General features: G+C 35.1%; 1 protein-coding gene across 1 annotated transcript; it reads right to left on the bottom strand.

The window, feature by feature from the left end:
* Positions 1 to 1,872: 1,872 nt before the first annotated feature.
* LOC143556923 (uncharacterized) lies at positions 1,873 to 3,287 on the bottom strand. Its single transcript, XM_077046133.1, has 2 exons — positions 3,052 to 3,287; positions 1,873 to 3,018 (listed from the first exon to the last, which is right to left on the bottom strand). Exon 2 carries the CDS (start codon positions 2,942 to 2,944, stop codon positions 2,270 to 2,272), a length of 675 nt encoding a protein of 224 aa, XP_076902248.1. The 5' UTR covers positions 2,945 to 3,018; positions 3,052 to 3,287; the 3' UTR covers positions 1,873 to 2,269.
* Positions 3,288 to 27,888: the final 24,601 nt, after the last annotated feature.

Genomic DNA, 27,888 nt, shown 5'->3' with positions numbered 1-27,888 from the left:
CATTTGATCTTAAACTATGATTTTTAATGAGAAATATACTTTGACAAGTGGTTTAAGTCAAAAAGAGTTGCATTTTACCTCAAAAAGGTTGAATAAGTATTTTCGGCTAAGGTTTAATGTTTTTCAACCTTACCGAATAAAAAACAGTTGAATAAGTATTTTCGGGTAAGTTGGATGTTTTATAACCTTTCCGGGCAACCTTAGTCATTTTGGACTAAGTTTATGATTTTCGGGCATTCTTTAAAGTGTTTTACACTTTCCGGGTAGAGTACACTACTGTACTAATTTCCCGAGCAAGCTTGAAGTCTTGGGATGAATATGTGTTTTAGCTAACTTTTAACAAGGATTTCTTGTTCCGGGCAAGCTTTGCATCTTATATGCTGAATGATATACCAAGCAAGCTTTGTGAACTTAGTTTTAGTACACCGAGTAAGCTTTATGATTTGTGTGAATATGTTTTCTTTGAAATTACAAGTGTTTCCGGGCAAACCTTGTTTACCGGGCACACTTTATACTTCGGGCACACTTTGAGTTTTCAAATGTTCCCCTAATATACTTGGGTAATTTCAATCTAACTTTCCAGGTACAGTGTGTGCTATGAATCCCTTTCTAGCATTTTGTACTCTTGAAAGGTTGTCGAGCATGCTTTGCTTCAAAGTATACATGACTAATTATTGTGAATGTTTACTACTACGGGTAAAGTTTGTGATTAACTGTTTTAATGAGCAAGGTAGTTAAATTAGATGTAAATTATTTTGGGCGTCTTAACTGATTCCTAGTAAGGTTGCATGCTTGATGTGTTATACTTAATTAATGTTACTTGTGATTGAGTTCTCAAGAAATCTTGTATTTCTAGTAAGCTTTCTTCATTTTAACTTCTAATTTATACCAACTTATAATCGGGTAAGCTTTGAGTATACCGAGTAGACGTTGCAAAGATTTACTTTTCCGAGTAAGGTTTGCTAAACCTAAATGATAAAGAGTTGTATGTTTTTCAAATGTTTTTAAAATATCATTTTACTGTTTGACAGCTAATAACTCACAAAACGACAAAAAGCATTTAAAACCCACTTTTCAAAAGGTATATAAGAGGGAGTGAGAGACGGTTTACACATTATTTTACCTCTCTCTCTCTCCTTCCACGGATTACTCTAAGTAATATTAAACCGACTCATCGCATTCGATTAATCCTAACCCTAACTTTACCAGCCCACTAATTCCGACTCGTTAAGCAATAATCACTTGTTTTCCGACCACGATTAGATGATTATGGGCTTTGTGTCACACCCCAACCTACGGCGGAAATTCCGGGGCGCGAACTGATTATCACAGCTCTCAAGGTTACTATCATACACAATATAAGTTGCAATATCTATTTAATAATTTCAAATAAAACAAATATTCATTTACATCAATGTTATAAATAAACAATTACATTAAGCATCCAAAAATTAAATTCTTGTATCTTTTCTCTAACATGCATCCTAAGTTGCTTCAAACAATCTTGATAATCACGTCACACGATAACCTGCATATGCGTTGAAAATAATATAGTTTGTCAACACAAGGTTGAGTGAGTAACACACCAGTTTAAATGTACATATACTATATAACAAAAATACGTAGTTGCAACAAGTCATATGAGAATAACTAATTAACCAAATGAGCAAGTATAACTGAGATATCGAGAAGCACAAGGCTAACGACTGGCGTATGATCATACTTGATGTGCAAATTATAAAAGCAAATAGTCACTTACGAACGAAAGCGACAGTCTATAAGCAAATAGTCTCCCCACACTTGAATCAAACCATGTGTCATCAATCATACAATAGCATCTCTGAATCAACCTGAAAGAAAACCAAGAAACAGCCAGCACAAGAAAGCAAGAAACCCAAAAAAATAAAAGTAAACCAAAACATACTACCGGGTTGCCTCCCGGGAAGCGCTAAGTTTACATAAGAGTCTTCAGCCAGACTCTCTCCCGACATTTCAATCAGGAGGCTTTTCTTTTATCCAACCCCGGTCTAACCCGTTTAATTCCACCCGTCCAACAGATTTAAACAAATAGCACATAGTGAAACTAAAGCATTTTAAAACATTCAAACGGGTCAGACCACCAACACTTAAACTTACCCGGACCAAACCTAATACGTGGCATATAATGAGAAAAATGGTTATTTGCGCATTTTAGTGTTGTCGTATAACTCTTAATGTACCATTTTTGAACCCTCAAAACGTGTTGATCCAAGCACTTCCGCTTCCTCTTCTATGGTTTTGTCGATTTTGGTGGCGGTCCACTACCTATTTCCTCCACAGACATCCTAACATTCCTACGACGTGGCGACTCAAGTACCACCATATTTTGATCCTTCTCCTTTACCACTTCCTCTTCTTTTTCGTTTGGTGAACACTTGATCTCCATTGTTGGCTTCCCCATGATTAGTGTTTCTAAATAGATAAGATCACCAACAGGGTCAAATTCTTCATGTTTTTCAAAATCTGGTAAACCCACTAACTCATCACCAAACTTATCTTCCCAAGATGGTGCATGCTCCTCCTCTTCTTCATCTTCCATCTGTTCAAGTGGCTCCACAACGGCATCTTCGCTCAGATCCGTGTAATCAGGTAGCTCCAACTCCATCTCTTCTATCAAGCCCTCATCATCATTATTCCAGCATTCATCATCTGTTTCATAGACGGCTTCCTGCTCCTTGTAAGAAAAACTCTCATATTGAATTCTAGCACTTACCTCGTCTAACCTAGCTTCGATTTCCTCTATCTTACGGAGTCTTTCTCTTTCGATCAACTTATCAATCCTAACTTCCAATTCCTTAATCTTTTGGAATTTTTCACGTTCCAGTTGTTCGACTCTTTCCAACATCATCTCTTTCCAACATCTTCGATATAAAATTATCCTAAACTGACTCGATCTATTAAACATATTAACTAGACTCGATAAAATAAAACACAAACTAAATTATCCTAAATACGACTAGACACGCTTAATCTAAGACACTGACTCACAAGACACACCACAAATCAAGACACAAAAAGACCAACTAATCAATTAAGTTCAATCAAAGCTACTTTCGCTATCGCCTAAGTATCCCCTGCAACGGCGCCAAAAAATTGATGTGCAAAACGGTCTATTAAAAACCTAACCTAACCTAGACACTCTAGTTTTCAATTTATAAATCTGGACTCTCCTAATACTAGACCACTAAACAAGCAAGTGTACCTATCGACTGTAGTAAAGCCTAATGAAGTCCGGATATCGAACCCAAAGGACACTGGCGACACCTAAACTAGACTCTGACCAATAACTTAAATATATAGATTAAATTAATTTTTTGTGTTTTTTTATTATTAAATATAAACTAAATAATACTTGCTCTAAAACTAAAAATTAAACTAAAAACGAAACTTTATATAAATTGGGTTTAACTAATATGCGATAAACGACTACCTGGGTAATGGAATCCTACTAGTTAAAATTAATAGTTAATGAACTTGACTTGGTTGAAAAACAATACCTTAAAAAATATGACACTAGAGACCACTAAAATACACTATATCACCTCCCGGCCTCACCAACGACACTCTAGAACTCTAATGACATGTGAAGCTTATTTTCTAAAGGTTTGGATCACCTCCCGGTCTCACCTTGCCTAATAATATTATAGTACCCCAAAACACGAATCACCTTCCGGTCTCTTCGAATACAATATATATTAATATAAAGAGGGTATTTTAAATTAACTTGAACACAACTTGTATCACAATAATCTTAGGGACCTAGGATAACTCAATCCCGTGCAATTATTACCCAAACTCGCAAAAGACAAAGATGGCACAACACTAAATCACCTTCCGGTCTCTCTAGTGAAAGAAGAATAAAAATATAATAAACTTTTATAATCTACTCCTACGGTTGTTTCGACCAAAAACCGCAAACAAGTTGAAAACCAAAAACCGCTAACAATCACCAAAAAACTATTAAACACAAGTGGAATAAATATTAAAGTAATAAACTAGATTCAATTATTCAACAATACCATGAACAAACCAATTAAAAACTTTACCATAATACTAAATCAACCAACGTCAAATAATAGTTCGTCAAACCATTAATCTAAACTAGTATTCAACCAAAACCTAGGCAGTATAAAAGTTTAACCAATCATAATTATGAATAAAACAAAAACAAAACAAACAAACCGGTTCATCGAACAATAAAATATATATAATTTACCTTCTTGTTGTTCTTGCTTTCTTCCTTGTTTTTCCTTCTTCTTTTCTGTCTCGAATTCCACCACAACACAGGGGCGGATCCCCTGTGATGTTTTTGGACCCCTCTCGTACACAGCAGACAAAAAGAGCCGCCCCTTCAATTAAAACCTTCTTAGTGTCCTTCCGTAAAAACCAATTAATAGTCTACAGACCCCTTTTTCTTGCATTCCAAGATTTCGATATATTCTTTTTTGCTTCAGCCCATGATCCATGTAAATGTAAGAGTCCAATAAATATTTCTGATTAAAGTCCATCTTGTATTTATCCATCACGTTTCTTTTTCTGCCTCAACATTCTACAAGTAGTTAAATAGGACTATTAAATGCAATTTAACTCTCAAGACACAATTTCTTGTAATTTACGTGAGTTCCACTCATAACACAATTTCTTATATCATATTAATTTTCATCATTTAATTCTAAGAATTAACTTTAACATGTTTTTATCTTTTGTACTCTATTAATGAATCATTTTTTTTCTTTGTATAAAATCATTTATAAAGAGTGTCAATATACGTAAAGTTTGTTTTCTTTTAACTCGTTGACTCTTAAAACATTTAAAATGTAAATATAAACAAATTAAGGGTATGATTTATTAAAAACAACCCTAAAGCAACTCAAAAGTGTAGGAAATAATGATAATATTTATACATTATTTAGCCCGTATCAATACTAGACTGAGATTATGTTGGACCTCTCCGAATGCGGAATCATACAAAGCAAATAAGCACATAAACAAGTAAGGTATAAGTTGTTAAAACATAAGACAAAGTTACAGTTTTGAGTATAAGTATATATGAGAAAATATATTTACGCATATGTCCCCAAAAGTGAAAAACAAGTAAAATAGGGGAATGTGGTACTCACCTTAGAGATTAAGAAAGAGACAAGGAATATGTAAGAAAGCAGTAAAAATCTTCGAGATATACCGACGAGAATCCTAATTACAATAATTAAGGAAATAAATATGGATGATATAACGAAGCTATAACTAGAAAGAGGTTTGAGATTAAACGATCGGGCACGTTCTTACGAAGGTTAAATATTACTTAACTTATTATTACTTTAGTTTGTTAAACGTTCATAGAAAATAGTATATTTTAATTATATAAAATTATAATTATAAGTAGATTACTTGAATATATAATATTTATAATTTTTAATAAATTATATAAAGATTTATTGTTAATTTTATAATCAAAGTTTTATAATATTTGTAAGACTTTATAGTTATTATAAAAAGGTTTGTTTCAAATGTTTAAAACTAAATATACGTTTAATCTATTAATATGAATTTTTTTATTCATTGTTTAATAAATATAGTGTAAGTAAAAATTAATAGACAATAAATAATTTATATAAAATAAACCTTTTTTATATAATACTTAATAATTATATAAAATAATTTAAATATATTATGTATTTTAATGTATTAGTGATTATATATATATATACATATATATATATATAACTAAGATTCGAGAAACAACTAGTTTAAATGTCGGTTTTGTTAATATATTGAGTAAATATTGTATTTAAAATATTTGCAGTATAGTTTAAAGAAATGAATTAACAAAATAAGTAAATGATTTATTAACAAAAATTATCTAAAAAACCGTGCCGGGGTGGCTCGAACCCGCGCTCCCAGCCATAACAGTCTCAACCACGCACACCCTACACCAGTTGATCTATCTTGTCAATTGATTAGTAAACACAATGATTTATTATATAAAGCTGCTGTTATTTAGCCCCAATTAATTAATATGAACCCTAAAATCAAATTCCGATTAAGCGATTGTTAATTGATCAGACAGACAAAGGGTTATTGACCAGTGATCAAAGACGAACCAGATGGTGTAAAAAAATTACCTTAACGATTAATTTACGATGATCAATTAACCCGATGTATAGACGCATGAACGTGGGATTAGAACAAGTACTAGAAGGTCTTCACAATTAAATTAACATTGATGGTATTGTTGGCGACGGGCAGAAGATTGTTTCTGCAGGTTTAATTGAAATTTTATAAACGATTATATGTACATCGATTTAGGGTTTAGGGTCGGCTTGATAAACGATTTGCAGATCAAAATTGATTTGTCTTAACATAATAGTCGTGTCGGTTTAGCCATATTAGGTATGTATATAATTGGTTTGATCCAATTTCCAAATTTTATGCCGAGAATTTGGGTCCAAGGTATTCAATTAAAATCGGGTTTAAGGAAAAGGGTATGGGTGAAGAATTTAGATCAGGATACGGGTCTTGGTGACCCGTTTATGCAAATAGGTTATAACAATTTTCCTTTTAGCCCCTTAAGGTTTAAGGATGGGTACAAAAGAGATAAAAGGTCTAGTTAGGGTTGGTTTTGCCAAATATGAAAGTTATAAATATGTAATTAATAATATAATAATAGTTTAATTAACTCGATAGAAGCGATAAAATTTCCCGAGCATCGAAATGGGTCGGGTAACGGATATAAACTATTACGTTGAAAAACCGAGTTGTTACAGTCTCCCCTACTTTAGGGAATTTCCTCCCGAAATTAAAGAATACTAACACCATTAAATTTTGAGGAAAACAAAATTTTAAAATAAAATTTAAAAATTCATAATATTGAACTTTGAATAGTTAAAATAACTCTCCAAATGGAACTCCGATAAAGGCACTTATATATAGGATGTACCAGCAGCGTATCGACCATGCCCTTATCATTTCTACATTTGTACCGTTATCCCAACTAATTTCCATTCTATATTATGACACACTAATCTTGCACATCATGATTTCCATGCGAGGATTTTGATAATTATGTTCCGGACCATAATTATTGTTATCGTCGGATGGTCCACATGATTCGTCCCATCATGTGGATTTACAAAACGTTTGGTTAAAACATGATTTTTGAGTAAACAAAAGTTTTAAGGAGTTTTAATTTAGAACACTAGGAAGTCACCAATGTACAAAAATAATTTCAAAAGTTGCAGTGAATTTTAGTAAAGCAAAAAAATTTTAAGACGACTTGTAAAGATATAACTATTTAAAGATCAAGAAGGGGTAGATTATAAGTAGTTAAGGTTAATGAAGGTAAGAAATAAGATAGAAGTAGACTTTAATAAACAATCTATTAAACAAAAGAGATTTTATTCATAAAATATAAGATAGTTCAAATGGAGAAATAATTCAAAGCCATAAAAAGGCGTTACAATATGTAATTAATAAAAACACAAAATATGGTAAGATAAGATAAGGGAATCAATAGAAGTCTTCGGGGTTTTGAGTAGTTTAATTGGCGTGACTTGAAGTACCATGAGGAATTGCAGGAGTAGGAGCAGTTGAGGTAGATTGATTGGGGTAGCTTGAATAACGTGAGCTTAAACAGTTTGCAAAAAGGTTGTTTGGTGAAAATATGTCTGGTAAACTTGAGCTTGTGGTTGCGAGGTTTGGTGGGTTAGGTAAGGTTAACCTTGTCTGATGGGAGGAGCTTGAGGGACATGAGGTTGATGGGTCTGAGCTTGGTAAGCATGGGTCCGCATTTTGGAGGTGATTTGGGTTTCCACAATGGTAGCAAGCACGGGTATTAGGATCACCGGATTGAGCAAGGGGGTAGGTTGTTGCGGAACAGCTTGTGTAGTAGGCGGAACATGACATGTGTTTGCAAGATGGCCATAACGATTGCATTGGGTGCAGCGACGGCATAGGGATTCAACCGAGTGAGGATAGTTACAAATGGAGCATGACGGAAGAGGACCGAGGTAAGGTTTCTTGTTTGAGGAGACTTGCAGGTAGGTAGGTTTTGTTGTAGTAATGTTCTTACATTTCTTGTTGTGAGGATGAGTGGAGGTAGATGGTTTGTAGACACCAACAAATAAGTTAGTGGGAAAAGTTGAATCGGTTGCACTGATGTTTGAATTTGCGTCACTATCCTAAGGATCGCAGCAGCTATCTCTTTGGCGATACAGGCAGCCATACGGTGGTCGTGAGAATTCGACGATTGATGTTGAGGACGACATTGATTTCTTGAATGAGACATTTTATAGGGACAAAAAATGAGGATTTATAAGACGAAGGATAAACTGAGGACTTATAAGAATACTAAAATGTTTAATTATGTGAAAATAATAATGTTGTCCTAAGAAATGAGGAATTGCGTCATGAGGATTAAAAGTAAAAGTTTATAAGATGAGGGGGTACATAGCGTAAATAGTTGTTAAATGATGTAGTCAATAAGATTAATGTGTGATGACTACATGAGGAGTTAAGTCAGTTTAAAATTTAGATTATTAAATTTACAATAAACTAACGAAATATAAATTGTGAATGTTGGCCTCCCATGAGCTTTCCGTGGCAATTTGAATGGCCCAACGAACTAACGAAAAACAACTGAGTTGGACAGCCCATGAGCGTTACATGGCAATTTGATTGTCCCAACTAATTAACGAATCAATGCAACGAAGTTTGTTGGCCCAATGAGCGTTACTCGTCGTTTTAACCGACCAAACTAAATAACGAACTATCGAAATAAATATGGGTAGTCGGAGAATCTTGTGAATCACCACGTTGATTACTCCAACAAAAATACGAAATCAAGTTAAGAAATGAATAGTAGGAGTGCCCATGGGTTCCATGGATTTTTCACCAAACTAACCATTTAAATAACGGAACACAATAATCGGGAAAACTGAGTTTAGCCACGAATCACCGTGAATTCGGTTAAAATTAACCTAAGGTGTCGGTCATATGGCATTTATGGGTCTCGCTCGGGTCCATAGGGTTGAGTACTATGGTCAGGTTATCACCCAGGTAAGGAATAGCGTCTTACCTTTGGTTCTTGGAACCGTTTTGCCAGTGCCCAACTCACAGTTTCGCTTCCCCTTTCATCTATCACAGGGACATGCCACATAACCTAGCCTTAAGGTGTACGAGTTAAAACAACATGTGAGAATTCTTAAGGAATTTCCCGAAAATAAAAACAATCTACTTTTCGAAAAATTTTCTTTGAATGTTGAGGCATAGCCTCGGAGTTTGTGTGTGTGTGTGCATAACAATACAATAATTAATAAATAAATAATTATCTAATAAAGTTGTAAACAATTTAATTTGAACACATAAAAATAAACAGATAGACACGTATAGGGTTCTTAAACATGTGTCTAAGGCAATTTCTAACAACCTATCTTAAACCTGGCTCTGATACCAATCTGTCACACCCCAACCTACGGCGGAAATGTCGGGGCGCGAAATAATTGTCACAGCTCTCAAGGTTACTATCATGCACAATATAAGTTTCAATATCTATTTAATAATTTCAAATGAAAAAAATATTCATGTACATCAATGTTAGAAATAAACAATTACATTAAGCAGCCAAAATTAAATTCTTTTATCTTTTCTCTAACATGCATCCTAAGTTGCTTCAAACAATCTTGTTAATCACGTCACACGATAACCTGCATATGCGTTGAAAATAATATAGTTTGTCAACACAAGGTTGAGTGAGCAACACACCAGTTTAAATGTACATATAGTATTTAACAAATTAACCAAATGATCAAGTATAACTGAGATGTCGAGAAGCACAAGGCTAACGACTGGCGTATGATCATACTAGACTGCGATTATGTTGGACCTCTCCGAATGCGGAAGCATACAAAGCAAATAAGCAAATAAACAAGTAAGGTATAAGTTGTTAACACATAAGACAAAGTTGCAGTTTTGAGTATAAGTATATATGAGAAAATATATTTACGCATATGTCCCCAAAAGTGAAAAACAAGTAAAATTGGGGAATGTGGTACTCACCTTAGAGATTAAGAAAGAGACAAGGAATATGTAAGAAAGCAGTTCGAGATATACCGACGATAATCCTAATTACAATAATTAAGGAAATAAATATGGATGATATAACGAAGCTATAACTAGAATGAGGTTCGAGATTAGACGATCGGGCGTATTCTTACGAAGGTTAAATATTACTTTAATTTGTCAAACTTTCATAGAAAATAGTATATTTTAATTATATAAAATTATAATTATAAGTAGATTACTTGAATATATAATATTTATAATTTTTAATAAATTATATAAATATTTATTATTAATTTTATAATCAAAGTTTTATAATATGATTTAATTATATAAAATACTTAGAATTCTTAAATAAATATTTAAAACTACAAATACGTTTTATGTATTAATATGCATTTTTTTGATTCATTATTTAATTAAGTTAGTGTAAGTAAAAATTAATAGACAATAAATAATTTATATAAAATAAACCTTTTTTAAAAAATACTTAATAATTATATAAAATAATTTAAATATACTATGTATTAATGATTATATATATGTATATATATATATAACTAAGATTCGAGAAACAACTAGTTTAAATGTCGGTTTTGTTAAAATATTGAGTAAATATTGTATTTAAAATATTGATAGTATAGTTTAAAGAAATGAATTAACAAAATAAGAAAATGATTTATTAACAAAAATTATCTAAAAAACCGGGCTGGGGTGGCTCGAACCCGCGCCCCCAGCCATAACAGTCTCAACTACGCACACCCTACACGAGTTGATCTATCTTGTTAATTGATTAGTAAACACAAATGATTTATTATATAAAGCTGCTGTTATTTAGCCCCAATTAATTAATATGAACCCTAAAATCAAAGTCTGATTAAGCTATTGTTAATTGATCAGAAAGACAAAGGGTTATTGACCAGTAATCAAAGACGAACCAGATGGTCTAAAAAAATTACCTTAACGATTAATTTACGATGATCAATTAACCCGATGTATAGACGCATGAACGTGGGATTAGAACAAGTACTAGCAGGTCTTCACAATCAAATTAACATTCATGGTATTGTTGGCGACGGGCAGTAGATTGTTTTTGCAGGTTTAATTGAAATTTTATAAAAGATTATATGTACATCGATTTAGGGTTTAGGGTCGGCTTGATAAACGATTTGCAGATCAAAATTGATTTGTCTTAACATAATAGTCGTGTCGGTTTAGCCAGATTAAGTATGTATATAATTGGTTTGATCCAATTTTCAAATTTTATGCCGAGAATTTGGGTCCAGGTATTCAAATGAAATCGGGTTTAAAGAAAAGGGTATGGGTGAAGAATTTAGATCAGGATACGGGTCTTGGTGACTCGTTTGTGCAAATGTGTTATAACAATTTTCCTTTTAGCCCTTTAAGGTTTAAGGATGGGTAAAAAAGAGATAAAAGGTCTAGTTAGGGTTGGTTTTGCCAAATATGAAAGTTATAAATATGTAAATAATAATATAATAATAGTTTAATTTACTCGATAGAAGCGATAAAATTTCCCGAGCATCGAAATGGGTCGGGTAACGGATATAAACTATTACGTTGAAAAACCGAGTTGTTACACTTTGATTATGTATTTGATTATAATACTCTGTTTTATGTTCAGGTTATCAATTTGTCAAAGATCATGTTCTTAATGAAATTTATCTCTTTCTTCTTCAAATTTATAACTTGAAATTGCTTAAAGTAATGAACTTTTATGCTAATTTCACTTTGAATATGTTTGATTGTGTTGATTCAGATATGGCAGAAGAAGAATATCAACCAAAATATGTATTTGAACAGAGGCATAATATGTGTACCCTGCTACAAGTCACTCCTGACAATGAGCCGGTGTCAAGGATGATTACTTGGATGTCAAGATCAAATGTGAGCTTTTCTCTCACAGAGTGCCCGGTCATTTATAGAAATCATTCACTCGATTTCTGGCACTCAGCAAGACTGGTTGATGATGTAAATGGTCGAAGAATAGAAGCGACAGTTGCATGATAAGAAATACACATAACTGAAAGATTGATCAGAAGATGCTTGCAGTTACACGATGATGATCATAACCTGATCAATTTCAACACTGATCACCTGATGAGGATCTTTGAACAAACTACGGGCTATCAGGGGATAATACATGATGGACAATTTCAAAAGGGAATGTTCCCTATGATGTACAGATTTTTAATTCATCATGTGATTCAAGGGTTTGCACCAAGGAAAGGATCATGGACTCTGATGAGTCGTGATTTAGCAAATGCCACTGTTGCTATCATATATGATCTACCGTTCATCTTTTCCAAGATGATATATGAAGGAATGGTAGGAAACTTGAAGAAGGCTGAAGTGGATAGATTCTTACAATATCCCAGATTTCTACAGATAATCTTCAACAGGGAGTTACAGGACTTACCCACAATTGGCATAACTCATTTTTTGTGCAGAATCGCAACACATATAGAAGAATTGTAAATCCGGGAAGGGCAAACAGATTTAATCCAAACATCCCATTTGAAATTTTGCCATGGTTATTGAACTATGACTTGGAGATTATGCCAGTTCCTGAGTTGAGCTCAGAGGAGGAAGAAGGGGATGATGTTGAAGGTGATAATGGTGATTCTGATGATAAAGATAATGATGATGATGGAAATGAAGGAGGGGATGGAGTAGCCACGGAAGTTGATGTACTTGATCAAGGGGGAAGCAACCTTTACCAATTGACCAACCAATACCATCACCACCACCCATCTTAAACCAATCAGAACCTGAATCGCCACAACCACAAGAATACACCACTCAATCCCCACCCCAACCCTTAACCTTGAGCCATCAACCTGAATCGCCACAACCACAAACACCACCATCCACTAGCCCAATTCAAACAGATCCATTTATTCCAAGCCCACCCCATACACAATCACCACCCCAACCCATTATCCAAACTAAAACCATAAGCCATGAACAAGATGAACATGAACCCTTTTCTACATCACCACCTACAACCCCACATACTGATACAGACCTTTTTCAAAGAAACTTGGATTTGATGTTAGAGAATGTAAGACTGAAGAAAATAACGGAAGAAGTAACAAATGAGAATGTGGTGTTGCTAGATCAGTTGGTCCGGGCAAAATTGAGAATTCAAACCCTGGAGCAGGAGGTTGAGAAGACCTCAGCTGCCCCAAGACATGGGGGATAATGAAAATATACCAACTGATGCTATGGTGAGTGTGGAAACAGAAATGGATACAGGTGCAGAGACTGTTAATGGTTTGAAATGTACGCTGAATGTTTATGATGATGATGAGGATAGTGAAGAGAGGTTAGTAGAGGATGTTGATTTTGAAGCAGATTCTTCTGATAAAGGAGTACAAAATTATGATGTGAATGATGAAGTAATGAAAGTGATATGGAGTGAGAAGGATGAAAAAGTGAGACATGATAAGGAGAATGTAAATGAAACTGAAATGATAATCAATGAAGAAAATGTGGTTCTTACTGATGAAGCAACTGATGTCTTAACTGACATTCAAACTGAAGAACAAACTGATGTAATGAATGAAGAAGATGCTGCTACTGAGGAGTTGATACTAACTGGATCTGAACAACATGAAAGCTCCAAGAGGGTAGAGCATGATCCAGAATTAGAGGCACTTGAAAAGGAGATTGATGATTATCAACAATCTAAAGATGATGAAGATGTGCAGAAAAGAATAGATAAAGGAAAGGCAAAGGTCACTGAAGAAGAGCCTGTTAAGGCTAATCCTGTGAAAGACATTCTGTTTAGAGATGATGTAGAAGCTTCTGCTGCTTCTAGGAGAAAACTTGAATAAACTATGAGAGAAACAAGGGAGAGGAAAATTTTGGCCCAAACCTTGACTCCTGAAGAATTGGCAGAGCAGGAAGCACTGATCACTCAAGCCAATGTGTCCAAAATGATAAATGAAGATGAGGCTGAGGATCAGTTGTTATTGAAGCCCTGATTAAACTGAAAAGAGTTGAGGAAATAGACAATTCTTTGGCTATGGTGGTCAGTATGTTTCAACCAGAAAAGAAGTCAACTGAAACTGCTGAACTAACCAATATGAATACAGAGATGATGGTTGAAGAGGAAATTGGTGAGTCTATTGCTTCAATGGCTGCCAAGAAATGGTCTTAACAAATAACAGAGGATATCAGGAAAAACCCAACTGATAGCTGGCCAGAAAGGGAACATGTGACTCAATCTCATGAAACACTACAACAAAAGAAAGAAAGACTTTCTAATCTATATGAACAATTTGCAGACAAATTCAACAGGTTTGCTAAGACCTATATGAGAAGAAAGAGGGCACATGAACAGTCTGAAAATGAAAGACCTGAGAAGAAAGGAAAATGGGATGAAAAGAACAAGTGTTATGTGGAAACTCCTGATGATGAAGATAGTCCAATCAGAGCAGTTCCATTACAAACTTTGCAACCATGTGAAAAGATCCCAGGTGTTCCTGATGTTCCTGTTGCATGTGATCCAAAAACAGAACATCCAGCCTCTGATGATCCCAAGATTGATGCAGTAAATTAATAAAAAGAGGAGGAGGATGAGTCTGATGAATGTAATAATAATGATAACAATGATGGAAAAGGTGCTGAAGCTTCCAGTGTTGTGTCCCCACAAGTCATAATGACTGATGAGCAAAGGGTAAACATTGAGCTGAGTATGATGGAAGCTAAAAAGAAACATCAATTGGTTATGAAACTAAGAACCTTTGGTATAAGTTTTAAACTTTGGCTGATTTAGATGACAATCAGTTGCAAAAGAGACTGGACAAGGAGAGATATGTAATCAAGAAAAAGATGCAACAAAAGAATAGAGATAGCCAGAAATACAGAGAATATATAAGAAAATATGGCTATTCAGAAAAAGACTTAACACACTTCAAGATTGACAAGCTTCAAGATCTCTATAATAGTGAAAAGGAAAAAGTAATAGAAAAATTTGTCAACGAAAATGAAGAGGCTGAAAAGATTGAAGCTTTGAAAAAGAAGTATGGAGGAATGTGTGGATACTTATTGGAGAAAGGGTTGAAGCCTGAGATAGTCGAAAATCTATCAAGAGAAACAGTGTTGGGTCAATACAACAAACTCATAATAAAAGAAAAATTGAAGAGATTACAACCTGAGCCCTCCACTAAGCAGTCTGAAAGACTTGGTGAACCTCCAGCAAAGAAGAGAAGAATCAGAACATTAAGGGAAAAACTAAAAGAGCAATCTGAAAAGAAAGGAGAAGATTTCCCAATCCCAGTGGAAGTCAAAACAGAGCCTATTGATGAACCCATGGTTCTATGGGAAAATGATGAAATGATAGACATCTTGAGAGGGGTAATGACTACTCAGAAAGGGATGGATGTTGAAGCCTTTAATGCACTAACTAAAGAAGAATTGAAAGAAATGTTCTATATGCAAAAGGTTGAGTGGGAGAAGGTATTGTTGCAGGGGCCAAATCCAAGAAGTTTTATTAGAGGAAGATTTGTACATGCTGGTCTACTGCGTGATGAGGCAATTGATGAAATGATTGCAAGATTATATAGTGAAGGAGGTGAAAGATTGGATGAATTAGTCAATCTTCCTGCTAAAATGATTGTGAGTTGGTACAAGAAAAGATTTGAAGTAGAGGGGCCTAGTCAACCCATGATGGCCACACAAACAAGACCATCTACATCAAGACAACAACCAACAACTCACAGAAGGGAATCAAGTGGAGCTGAACTGCAAAGAACAATAAGATCACAATCAAATGTGGATCTACCCAGAAGACTCTACTATGATTCAATATCTCAATCTCTGAAAGTAGTAATGGAAAGTAGACAACTAAGGGACATAATTCTGAGAGATGACTTTGCTGATTTCACACAAGAACAGTTGGAGAAGATGGCCGAGCTTGACCTTTTTGACTATCATGACACAAGCAAAATGGCATGGAGACAACAAAATAAACTCTCCAAGTTTTTGAAAGATGAGGCTGACAAAGGTTTTACATTTTTAAAAGAGAAGAAGAGCTGGAAAGTGACAAAGAGGATCAAATCAAGAAGGGCTGATAGGTTGAAAAAGATAGCCAAAGCTGAACTGTACTATCAGATGAATGCAAAGGACAAGAATCCTCTGTCAAACATGAATACTTGCATAAGTCTGGAAAGAAGAATGACAAGACCAAATTACACTGTGCAGAAGAATGGTATAATACAAGGAAAACACAGGCCATTATGTTCTAAGTAACTCAGATGGAGTAGCTTTGGCAGTAATAAGAAGAGATAAAGACTTGACTTACCTGCACTATGATGACTTAATGGATATTAGGGATTTGGTCATTCCAGAAAGTCACACTCACTACCATATCCTTGATATTTTCAAGAAGAGAGCAGCAACAGTCATGGTGAATAGAAGACAAGCCTACTATGATGCAAGAAGAAAATGAACATTCGTATAGGCTTTGTTTTGTAATGTCTAAGGACAACATTTGAATATGTAAATTATTTGATTTTATTATAAATATGTATTTTGACTAAGTGTATGTAACCATAGAGATGTTTTGGGATAACTGAGGTGTTCCAATCTAGGGGGAGATTGTTGAGTCAAAGATTTGACCTGGGGGGGAGATTGTTGAGTCAAAGATTTGACCTAAGAGAGATATATGGAAGATTGGAATCTTCTCAACCTCATCAGAATTCGCTAAGTATGGATCTGGGCACACCTTAGACATCCGAGCAAGGTTTTACTTAGCCGAGTATGATATTTTGTCAATTGGGCAAGGTTATATTCTAGAATTCCTTTTTAGTGGATATCCGGGTAGGGTTCGCAAATTAGTGTATTACCGGGTAAGGTTTACTAGTTTGTACATACCCGAGCAAGGATCACTTTATCAAGCAAGTCTGTTCTTCACAGCCGAGTAAGGTTTACTCCCGAGTAAGCTTTTGGCTGACCAAGCTCATGAAGCCAAGTGATTGGAAGACCGGGCAAGGTATTCTTTAATAATACAATGGTCCAAGTAAGCTTGATGTTTAATGAATTATCTTAAGTAACATCGGGCAAGGTTCAACTCAAGTAAGGAACAATGCTACCGGGCACACTTTGCTAATAAGCTATTCTCTAGTAAAGAGTTGAAGGGACCATTGAAGAACAAGGTTGCTCGTAAGGGTTTGTCGGGCAAAGTTTGATAAAGTCAAGAAGATTGAAGTCTACCCGGTGAGTATTTTACTTGGTAAAATACTCTTTAAGTAAGGTCTACCCGGAAACTGATCCCGGGCACACCTCTATGTTACCAAATACTGAAGGAAGGCAGAGCACACAGTCTACTCGGAAAGTTTATACTGCTACAAAGCCTACCCGGAAGACTTGTTTTACACTTAGAATAATTTTGAATATGTTTTTGCATTTAGGGTTTCTAGAAGGAATGACAGCTGTAAAGGAGGTGTCAGGCCTATAAAAGGAATAACTTAGGGCACGCCTCCTGAGGACAGATTCAGGCAATCATACTTTTAGGATAAGAAGGATTATTTCTGAGTCTGACAACCGTCCTAGCAATCATACGGATAAACTTTCCCTTCAAGAAACCCTAAATCGATTATCATTAGTATGATGAACATTATATGAATGGAAATCTTTTTAGTGAATCTTGTGTGGGTTAGTTACCTTTGATTATTGTTTAGAAACTACCCTGTTTGTTATTGATTCCGCCTTTAACAAACGGTAATCTTTCTAAATATAGCAACCCGTCATTAACTCCCGTGTCAACACATTTATTTGTGTGAGTTATGACTTGATTTGTGTAACATCTACCAGAAATCGGGGAGCTGACATTTTTGACTATCCCTGTTTTTCTGTTGCATTTGTGTCTTGATAATATCCCTCTCTCTATCCAATTTTCTTTGTAGCTCATCATTAGTTAGAGAGGCTAGATCTTCACACTTGAATCCATGAGTCATCAGCTTTATTACCAGAGAATTTTTCTTTTTAGCATCTATCAAGCTTTGTTGTATGTTTGCCCTTTGATCATTTGTCATTGTTACTTGTGGGGACACAACATCAACATTTTCAGCCATTTTACCCTGATCATCATCATCATCATCATCAGATGTATCATTCTTCTCTGTTGATTCATTCACAGCATCAATCTTTGGTTCATTTGGATTTGGAACATCTGCAACTAGAATATTTGGAACACCTTGAACTACTTCCTCTGGCCTCAATATTTGGAGAGGAACTAGCCTAATAGGGCTCTCTTGATCATGAGGTGTTTCAATAAAATATTGGTTCTTATCATCCCACTTGCCTCTTTTTACAGATTTTTCTCTTTCAGGTTGTTCATGTGCTTTCCTCTTTCTTGAATATATCTTTTCAAACATGTTCACATTTTCATGGATTTTTGAGGCCTTTGCCATCATCTCTTCAAAAGTGTCTCCAGTTTGCCTCTCAGATTCCTTTTGAGTTTCTTTTTTCAGCTTGGCCTTTGGATCGACTAAGCATGCTTACCACTATAGCAAGATAATTATTCACTTCTTCAGCCTTTTCAGATGTATCGAAGTTTCAATCACTACTTTATCATCAACCACTTATTCAGTAAATACTTTGGTAATATTGGCTTGATCAAGTAGATTCCCCTGCTCTGCCAATTCTTCAGCTGATAGGGTTTGGGAATGTGCTCCCTCTCCCTTGCCTCTTGTAAAATTTTCTCTAGCCTTTTGGCAGCAACAGTGCTTTCATCTTCCTCCCCTTCTTCATCACTTGCTTTTTCAGGCTCATTCTCCTCCTCCTCATTGACTATAGATTTCCCTTTATCAAGTCTTCTTTTAATTCCTCTTCTTTTTCAGGTGGAAACTCATCAATATCTCTGTCCAAATTATCCATCTCATCATCATGCTCTACCCTCTTAGAGCTTCTTTGATCAGTTTCAGATTCTGTGAGTACTAGCTCCTCAGTAGCAGCATCTTCATCTAACACAACATCAGTCAGCACATAAGTTGCAGTTAAAACATCTATTGCAACATCAGTTTGAATATCAGTAGCAACATCAGTAGTACCTACATTAGGAACAATCACATTTTAAGCTTCATCCTCCTCCATACCCTTCTTATTTCTCAACACATCATCATCAACTTCAACAGTGTTTAAAACTTCATTATTGACATCATAATTTTTTTCTTCACCCACAGATTTATCAGCTTCATATTCATCCTCAAATATCATCCTTCGACCACTGTCCACATCATCACTTTCATCATAAGCGTTCAAGATACAAGTCAAACCATCATTATTTACATTCTCCACAATCACCTCCTTATCAGCTTCAATTGCCATATCATGTGAAACGTTCTCCCCCTGTTTTAGGGCAGCTAAGGTCTTCTCAACCTCCTGCACTAGGGTTTGAATTCTTGAATGGGCTACGGCCAACTGAGCTTTCAACTCCTCATTCTCTTTTCTCAACTTATCATTTTCATTTCTCAATTTCACAGCTTCAATTATCAAATTAAAGTTTCTCTAGTAAAGATTGTAAATATGGGGAGGTGTAGTAGGTGGTGTCATGTTAAATAGTTCTGGTAAAGGATTTGTGGTTTGAGTATGGGGTGGGGATGTAAATGTATGTAGATGTATGGGTAGAGGTTCTTGAATATAAGGTTCATGGTAGGCTCAGGTTGTATAATATGTTCAGTTAAAGGTTGGGTTGTGGGTTGAGGTGGGATTTGGGTTCGGGTTGGCTTAGGGTTAAGTTATGTGTTTGAGTGGGTGTGGATTGAGCGGGTTGGTCATTTGGTGGTGGAGAGAAAGGTGGTGTTTGATGTGGGGTTTGGTAAGTTTGGTCATATGGTGATGGTGGGTATGGTGGTGTTTGTGGTGGTGTGGCTACGGGTGTGGTTGGTGGTGTTGGTATGGTTTGGTACTCCCCCTGAGGCTGTACTATTTCATCAAAATTAGCATCACCTACTTCTTCATTACCATCATCATCATTATCATTATCATCATTATCATCATCACCTTAACCCTCATCATTATCTTCATCCTCACTTTCACCATCATCCTCATCCTCATCTTAGATCAACTCAAGAAAAGAAACAACTTCAAAACCTTCAATCAATAGCCATGGTGCAATGTCAAACACCTCTTCAGGATTAAACCTGCTTGTACTAGCCAAATTTTCAATTTTCCTGTAGGTATCTGGATTTTGCAACACATGGGTTGTTCCATGAGTAGGAAATCCCTCCAGCTCTTGGATGATATAAGCTGTAGGAACCTGGGATAGGCCAAAAGTTTCTTCTTGTTTGACTTTTTTATGTTGCTCACCATTCCTTCAAAGATCATTTTGGAGAAATTGAATGGTTGATTAAGTAATACAGCAACAATGGCATTGGCCAGATCCCGACTCATAAGAGTCCATGAGCCCTTTCTTGGAGCGAAGCCATGAATGATATGGTGTATCTTAAACTTGTATATATTGGGGAACATTCCCTTCTGGAATTGTCCTTCATGTACAGTCCCCTGATAACCCATTGTTTGAACAAACACCTTGAGTAGATATTATGTTGTAAGGTGAATAGGGTTCGGATTATCATCATTCAACTGTAAACATCTTCGTATCACAGCTTCATTTATTTGTATCTCCTGATTAGCAATTGTGGCATCTATCCTTCTCCCATTTACATCATTATAAAACCTCACTGACCTCCAAAAATCGAGCGAGTGATTCCTGTATATCCCCGGGGACTCCGTCAAAGCGACACGGATATTTGACCTTTGTAACCATCTGATCATCGGAGCAACTTCTTCATTTTCCAGAGTGATTTGTAACAGAGCGCACATATTATGCTTATGCTCAAAAGGATAGGTCGGTTGATCATCATCTGCCATATCTGAAAACATAAACAAACACATTCAAAGTAGAAATTAGACCTAAAGTTCACAGCATTAAGTAATTTCAAGTTATAATTTTGAAGAAGAAAGAAAGAAATATCATTAAGAACCAGATCTTCGACAAGTTTATAACCTACACAAGAAACAGAGACTTAGTAATCGTAAGTAATCAAAGCCCATTATCATGTAATCGTGGTCGGAAAACATTTATTCAAAGCTTACCGAGTTTGATTGAAAGGGCTGACAAATTAGGGTTAGGATTATGATGAATGCGATACGTCGGTTTAGGTTTTCTGAGAGCAATCAGTGGAAGGAGAGATAGAGGAAAAATAATATTGAAAAACTTCTCTCACTCCCTCTTATATACCTTTTTAAAGTGGGTTTTAAATGCTTTTTGTCGTTTAGTGAGTTAATAGCTGTCATACAGTAACCTTATCCATTAAAAGTTTTAACACTTAAAAACACCTTACTCTATAAAGTTCGTTTAGCAAAGTGTGCTAGGTATATTCCACTTTCATAAAGCTTGCTTGTTTTAGATGTATTAGAAATGAGTACAAGTAAAATAAATGAAGCTTACTCGAAATACAAGATTGCTCGGGAAATAAATCACAAGACTAATAACCAAGTATAACTCAACAAGTAGGCAACCTTGCTAAGAATCAATTAAGAATCCCAAAATAATATCTTAACACATTCCAGAATATTAACCTTGCTCGACTGACGTAACACAAACCGTAGCCGAAAATGCATTAACAGTTAGAAAATGATCATTCAAGTAGACTGTTACACAAAGTGTGTTCGAGACATTGTTCAACAAGCAAAGTGTGCTAGGTTTGAGTTCTAGACAGAAAGTGTACTCGAAAAGCAAAAGTAAGAAATTAGCAAGTTTGTTGAGAGAACACTTGAAAATTTCAAAGTGTGCTCGAAACATAAAGTGTGCCCGGAAAACAAAGTTTTCCCGAAAACACTTATTCACAATAAACACACTCAAAGTCACAAAGCTTGCTAAAATAAATTCAAATAGTCAATCACAAAAGTGTGCTAGATAGTCTTAAAAACATTAAAGCTTGCTGGAAGTGACATTCATTCACAAAGCTTGCTCAACTGACTAACCTTATAACATTTAAGTTTGCTAAAGTTTAAAGATCACAAAGCTTTCTAGTGAATAGTAACATATCAAATAGCTTGCTAATAAACAGTTGTATTTCTAAAACAAATTGGTAAGGTCTGCTAAGCAATACAAACTAATTAAAAGCATACTAGAATCATCATACTCAACATTTAAGATGCAAAGCTTGCTAGAAACAAGTCAAACATGTTATTAAATAGTTAAGTGTGCTAGAAAAACTTGAACTTGCTGAAGCTTGCTAGAAAACATATTCAATTGTAATCATATATCAAGCCTGCTCGGAAGAGAAAAATTTCCGATAAAAAGACAATCTCTACCCAAAAAGTATAAGAACTTCAAAGTATGCTCGATATGGGTAAACTTAGATAAAAACATCTAAGTATGCTCGGAAAAGTTGTAAACCATCAATCCTTACCCGAAAATACATATTCAACCTGTTTGAATGTAAAATGCAACTCTTTTTGAGTTAAACCAATTATCAAACATATTTCTCATTAAAGATCATTGTTTAAGAGAAAATGGTGCATTTAGAGATCAAATTCAGTCATATTTCCTTTCAAAACAATTTGTTTCCTTTTCTGAAAAGATCTCAAGGATGGGATCATATTGACTAAGCAGCTTTCTCAATACTTCATTCTCAACATTATTATGACAGTATAGACAGGTTAACAGCAGGTCTGAACTTAGCATGACTTTCATTTTTTTGGTGATATGATTAAGGTTCAATTAAGAAGCATAATTCAGAAATGGTCAACACTGTGCTATGATGCCTCACATTTCTTCACAAAGCTTATTTGGCTTTCCCTATATCACCCCAATTTGACTTCAACCTCCTGATATTTGGACAAAATTTTGTTTGTGTATGACCGAACTTATTGAATATTTTTGTATTTTTGATTTCAAACTTATAGAGGTTGAACAGTGGACTTAAATGCCATCCGGACTTTCATGCCTTTCATTCAAGATGAGACAGATTATGTCAACATCTCTGTAGTTCTAGTTAGAACCTTCTTTGTTTGATAAAATATTTAAAAACACTTATAAACTTTTGGTTGATTTATTCTTATTTTTGACATTTTCTCGATTTTTCTCAAGTTTGTTCTTTGTCATATATAAAGATGTTTCATTTTTGGGTTGACCAAATAACAACAGGCTCGTGTATGACTGGGTAATAACTTTTATGCCTATTATTTGGAGAGATTTATCTTGAGACATGCAAAGACAACTATGTATCTCCACATAAAGATTAGCATTTTCATTTTTTTATATCACCTTAGATTTTACACATCATGAGAAAGCAACCATACATGTTAATAACTGTACTAAGTGTCTTTTTACCCTATTAAATCCATATGATTGGCTAAGTAGTAAATGTACTATCATTTCCCAATTTAACAGATTCAATCACCCCAAGTACTTTCAGCTTCCAGGTTAAGGCTATCCAGTTTGTCTACAGGTAAACAGCAGGACCAAACACACACATAAGTGTATGTCCTTTTGGCTTAGAGTCGATGTCATAATTGTAAGTGAAAGAATAAGTTACAATTGCCCCAAATGCTTTCATACTTTGGACTAATGGCTATCCTTTTAAATCTACAAGTAGATGATATGACCAAACATATACAAGTATATGCTCCTTAGACATGGGAAAATGACATAATTTTCAGCAAAAGTAATTCTTTTGAGACTTTCCATTGAAAATCCTTTTAAGCTTCTTTCAAGTTTGAACTGAATAGACTTATCATATCTCTACACCATAAACAACTTGTTCATGTTTTGATCAAAATTTTGTGAATATGAAAAATTCGTTTGAAAATTCATTTGGACATTTAATTTTGACATAATGACACTTTTTTTTGACACAAACAGTTGTAACATATTGAAATTTTAATCATCAATGATATTATCACAACATGCAGACATTTCTATGATGCATAGTCTAGCCTATCCTAATAACATCATCTGATAAGATAGCATACATAATCAAACATTTAATAAAGGTATCAGATAAGTATGCATAGTCAGGTATTTCATTTCAGAATCACTTATTTTGACATCACACACATATTAATTGATAAACAAGCATAAGCATCCAAGATACCTAAATTTTCACAGATAATCATTTAAGCATATATCAGTCAACATGAAAAGTATCATATTCAAAACACATTCACACAGCATTCACAAAGACTTTGAAAAGATAGTCAGTTTGCATAACAAGCACACATCATTAATCAAACTTCATTGGAGTTGATCATTCCCAGGGCTTTCAGAAGAAAGTTGAACCTGGTTTTATAAAGTGGTTTTGTGAATAGGTCAGCCAAATTGTCACTTGTGTCAACTCTTTTTACCTCAATTAAACCTTTTTCACTACAATCTCTTATGAAGTAATGTCTGATTTCAATGTGCTTAGTCTTGGAATGTTGCACAAGATTCTTAACAATAAAAGATGCAGCAGTATTATCAATGTAAATAGGGGTGTTTAAGAAATTCAGACCATAATCCAGCATTTGATTCTGAATCCAGAGGACTTGTGCACAGCAGGCAGATGCAGCATTGTATTCAACTTCTGCAGTTGCCATGACACCAATCTGTCACCCAAAAATTGACATCCTTCTGAAGTTGACTGCCTGCTCATATTGCAGCCATCATAGTCACTATCTGTGTAGGCGGTAAGATCAAATGACTGGTTCTTTGGATACCAAATTCCCAAATCAGGTCTACCATTCAAATATCTAAAGATCCTCTTGACTGCATTCATATGAGAGACCTTAGGACTTGACTGGAATCTTGCATAGACACATACTGCAAACATGATATCAGGCCTTGAGGCTGTCAAATACATTAGTGATCCAATTTTGGCTCTGTATTCATGCTCCTCCACTGGCTCCCCCTTTTCATCAGCTACCATCTTTTCATTTGAATCCATTGGAGTTGATGTTGTCTTCAGATCATTACACTTGAATGCATCTAGTATGTCCTGCACATACTTAGACTGGTTGATGAAAATCCCATCAGCCTTCTGCTGAACTTGCAATCCAAGGAAGAAGTTCATTTCTCCCATTGAGCTCATACTGTACTTGGATTACATTACCTCTTCAAACTCCATACACATATGTTCATTGGTTGACCAAAAAATAAGGTCTTCCACATAAACTTGTAACAATAACAAATTTCTTCTTTTCTTTTTGTAAAAGAGGGTCTTGTCAATAGCTCCCCTTTGGAAACCATTTTCAAGTAGGTGATTTGACAGTTCATTATACCAAGCTCTAGGAGCCTGATGAAGTCCATACAGGGCTTTGTTTAGCTTGTACACCATGTTCGGATAAATAGGGTCCACAAAACCTTATGGCTGAGAAACATACACCTCCTCTTCTATCTTTCCATTTAAGAATGCAGATTTGACATCAAGTTAGAATACCCTTATATTATTTGGGGCAGCATAAGCTAGGAAAATTCTTATAGCTTCAAGTCTTGCAACTGGTGCAAAGACTTCCTCAAAGTCAATCCCTTCTTCTTGTAGGCATCCCAAAGCTACAAGTCTAGCTTTGTTGGTAATCACAATTCCCCTTTCATCCCTTTTATTTATGAAAACCCATTTGGTTCCAATTGCATATCTGTTTCTTAGCCTATCTACTAGTTCCCAAACTTGTAGATCTCTGAATTGAGCCAACTCCTCTTGCATTGCTTCTACCAAAATGTTGTCCTTTATTGCTTGAACAATGTTCTTTGGTTATATTTGGGGATAGAAAGCAAGAGTACAAACAAATGTTTGTTGATTCATAATGACTTCTTGTAACTCTTTCATATATATTTCCAATGAAGTTCTCAGAAGGATGATTCTTTTCAACATAAGGGGTTTGAACTATCATATCTGTAAACATAGTAGTGTCAAGATTTGATTCATTGAAATCTAGTTCTTCAATGATCAAATCAGTTGTTGCATTATCAACTTCAGGTGCTTCCTCATTGTTCTATCCTGAGGTAGATGCACCATTGTTTCCTAAATTCAATCTTTCAAACAAATCTTCAAAACCTTGCTCCTGGAGCAGTTGCTTCTTCATCAGTTTGGTTTCTTGGATCTTCTCTATATTGAACATGATCATCTTGCACTTCTTGATTGTCTTGATTATTATCTGCTTGATCTTGTTCTTGACTTTGATTGTTCTCTTGTTCAATGTCATGAACTTGCTCAATATTTGCACTTGAAGGATCCTTTATTGTATATTCCCTTTATTTACTTGCAACCTTTTTCCACAACTTTTCCAAATCCAATGTTTTCTGGTTTGTCTCTTCAATCACACTGGTTTTGTAAAATGATTTATCAAAATCTTCAGTATTGATCTTGAAAGACTTGATCAATTTCTCTAAATCAAACAGCCATGCTGCTCCATCAACTATGTTGAATTGATTTTCATTGAAGACTACATCTGATGACTCAACTACAACCAAATGATCTTTCACATATACTCTACAGGCCTTTGAGTGTGTAGAGTAGCCAACAAAGAAACAGGCTAAGGATTTTGCTTGAATTTGTTCAAGTAATCCTTGGTGTTCAGAAGAGAACATTTTCATCCAAAAGCTTTGAAAAACCTGATGTAGGGCTTTCTTTTATAGAAGATTTCATAAGGGGTCTTGTTGTGACTTTTGTTGATTAGTACCCTGTTCTGAACGTAGCAGGCTGTGTTAAAGGCTTCTGCCTAAAAGGTGACAGGCAGATTAGCATCAGCTAGCATGGTTCTTGCTGCCTCAATGAGTGTTATGTTTCCCCTCTTAGCAACACCATTCGGCTCAGGAGTTCTAAGAGTTGAGAATTGCTGAAGTATTCCTTTGTTGTTGCAAAATTCTTCAATAACTCCATTTTTGAACTCGGTACCATTGTCACTTCTCATCACTTTAATCCTTTTATTCAGTTTATTCTCAATCTTGTTTACACGGTTCATAATTAACTCAGCAGCCTCATCCTTTGTACTTCGGAAATAAACACATGTATATCTTGAGAAATCATCAATGATCACAAGATAGTCCTTTTCTTCCCAATACTTGGTACACTCACAGGACCAAAGAGATCCATGTGAAGCATTTTCAAGAACTTGATCAATTGAGTTGATGAATTTAGTCTTGTGGGAAGACTTGTGCTGCTTTCCCTTTTGACATGAGATAAAATTGTCATCCAATTTTAACTCTCTAGTAGGTATGCCAATGACATGCCCACGTTTGACTAGTTTGTTCATATTCTTGAGAATGACATGACACAACTTTCTATGCCACAATTTTGACTCATTTTCAGAGGCTTTAGATACAAAACATGTACCACCCCTTGAAACAACATTCTCCATGTTAAGTTCATATAAATTTCCATTTCTTGGGGCCATCATCATGATCATCTCAGGTGGAATAACATATTCAGGTCTTAAGATGAAACAGTGTGAGTCATCAAAACCAACTTTATAACCCTTATCACACATCTGGGATATGCTCTAAAGATTATATTGAAGTCCTTCAACACTGAAAACATTGTCAAATGTGACTTTACCATTTGTCAAGATACTCTTTCCAATATTTACCTCCATTCTCATCACTCCCAAATGCCGTTGGTCCTTCAAACTTCTCTTCATAGTTAACAAGTGACCTTTTGTCACAAGTCACTATCCAAATGCCATACTTCATTCAGTGTAGCGGACTTTTTCTGCACATTAAAAGAGAGTGATTAGTTAGATGATGAAGTGCAAGCTATCCTAACTTGCAAATCATCAGATTCA

The sequence above is a fragment of the Bidens hawaiensis genome, unplaced genomic scaffold (assembly GCF_021521415.1).
Source record: "Bidens hawaiensis isolate Kalapana, Puna unplaced genomic scaffold, B.hawaiensis_p1.1 tig00018754_1, whole genome shotgun sequence".
In the NCBI taxonomy this organism is placed as follows: Eukaryota; Viridiplantae; Streptophyta; class Magnoliopsida; order Asterales; family Asteraceae; genus Bidens; species Bidens hawaiensis.
The sequence above is the reverse complement of the archived record's forward strand: the minus strand, read 5'-3'. Positions and strand labels throughout refer to the sequence as shown.

Bases quoted from the DNA above. Each gene is read 5' to 3' on its own strand.
- LOC143556923 (XM_077046133.1), bottom strand. From the start codon at position 2,944: ATGTTTAATAGATCGAGTCAGTTTAGGATAATTTTATATCGAAGATGT.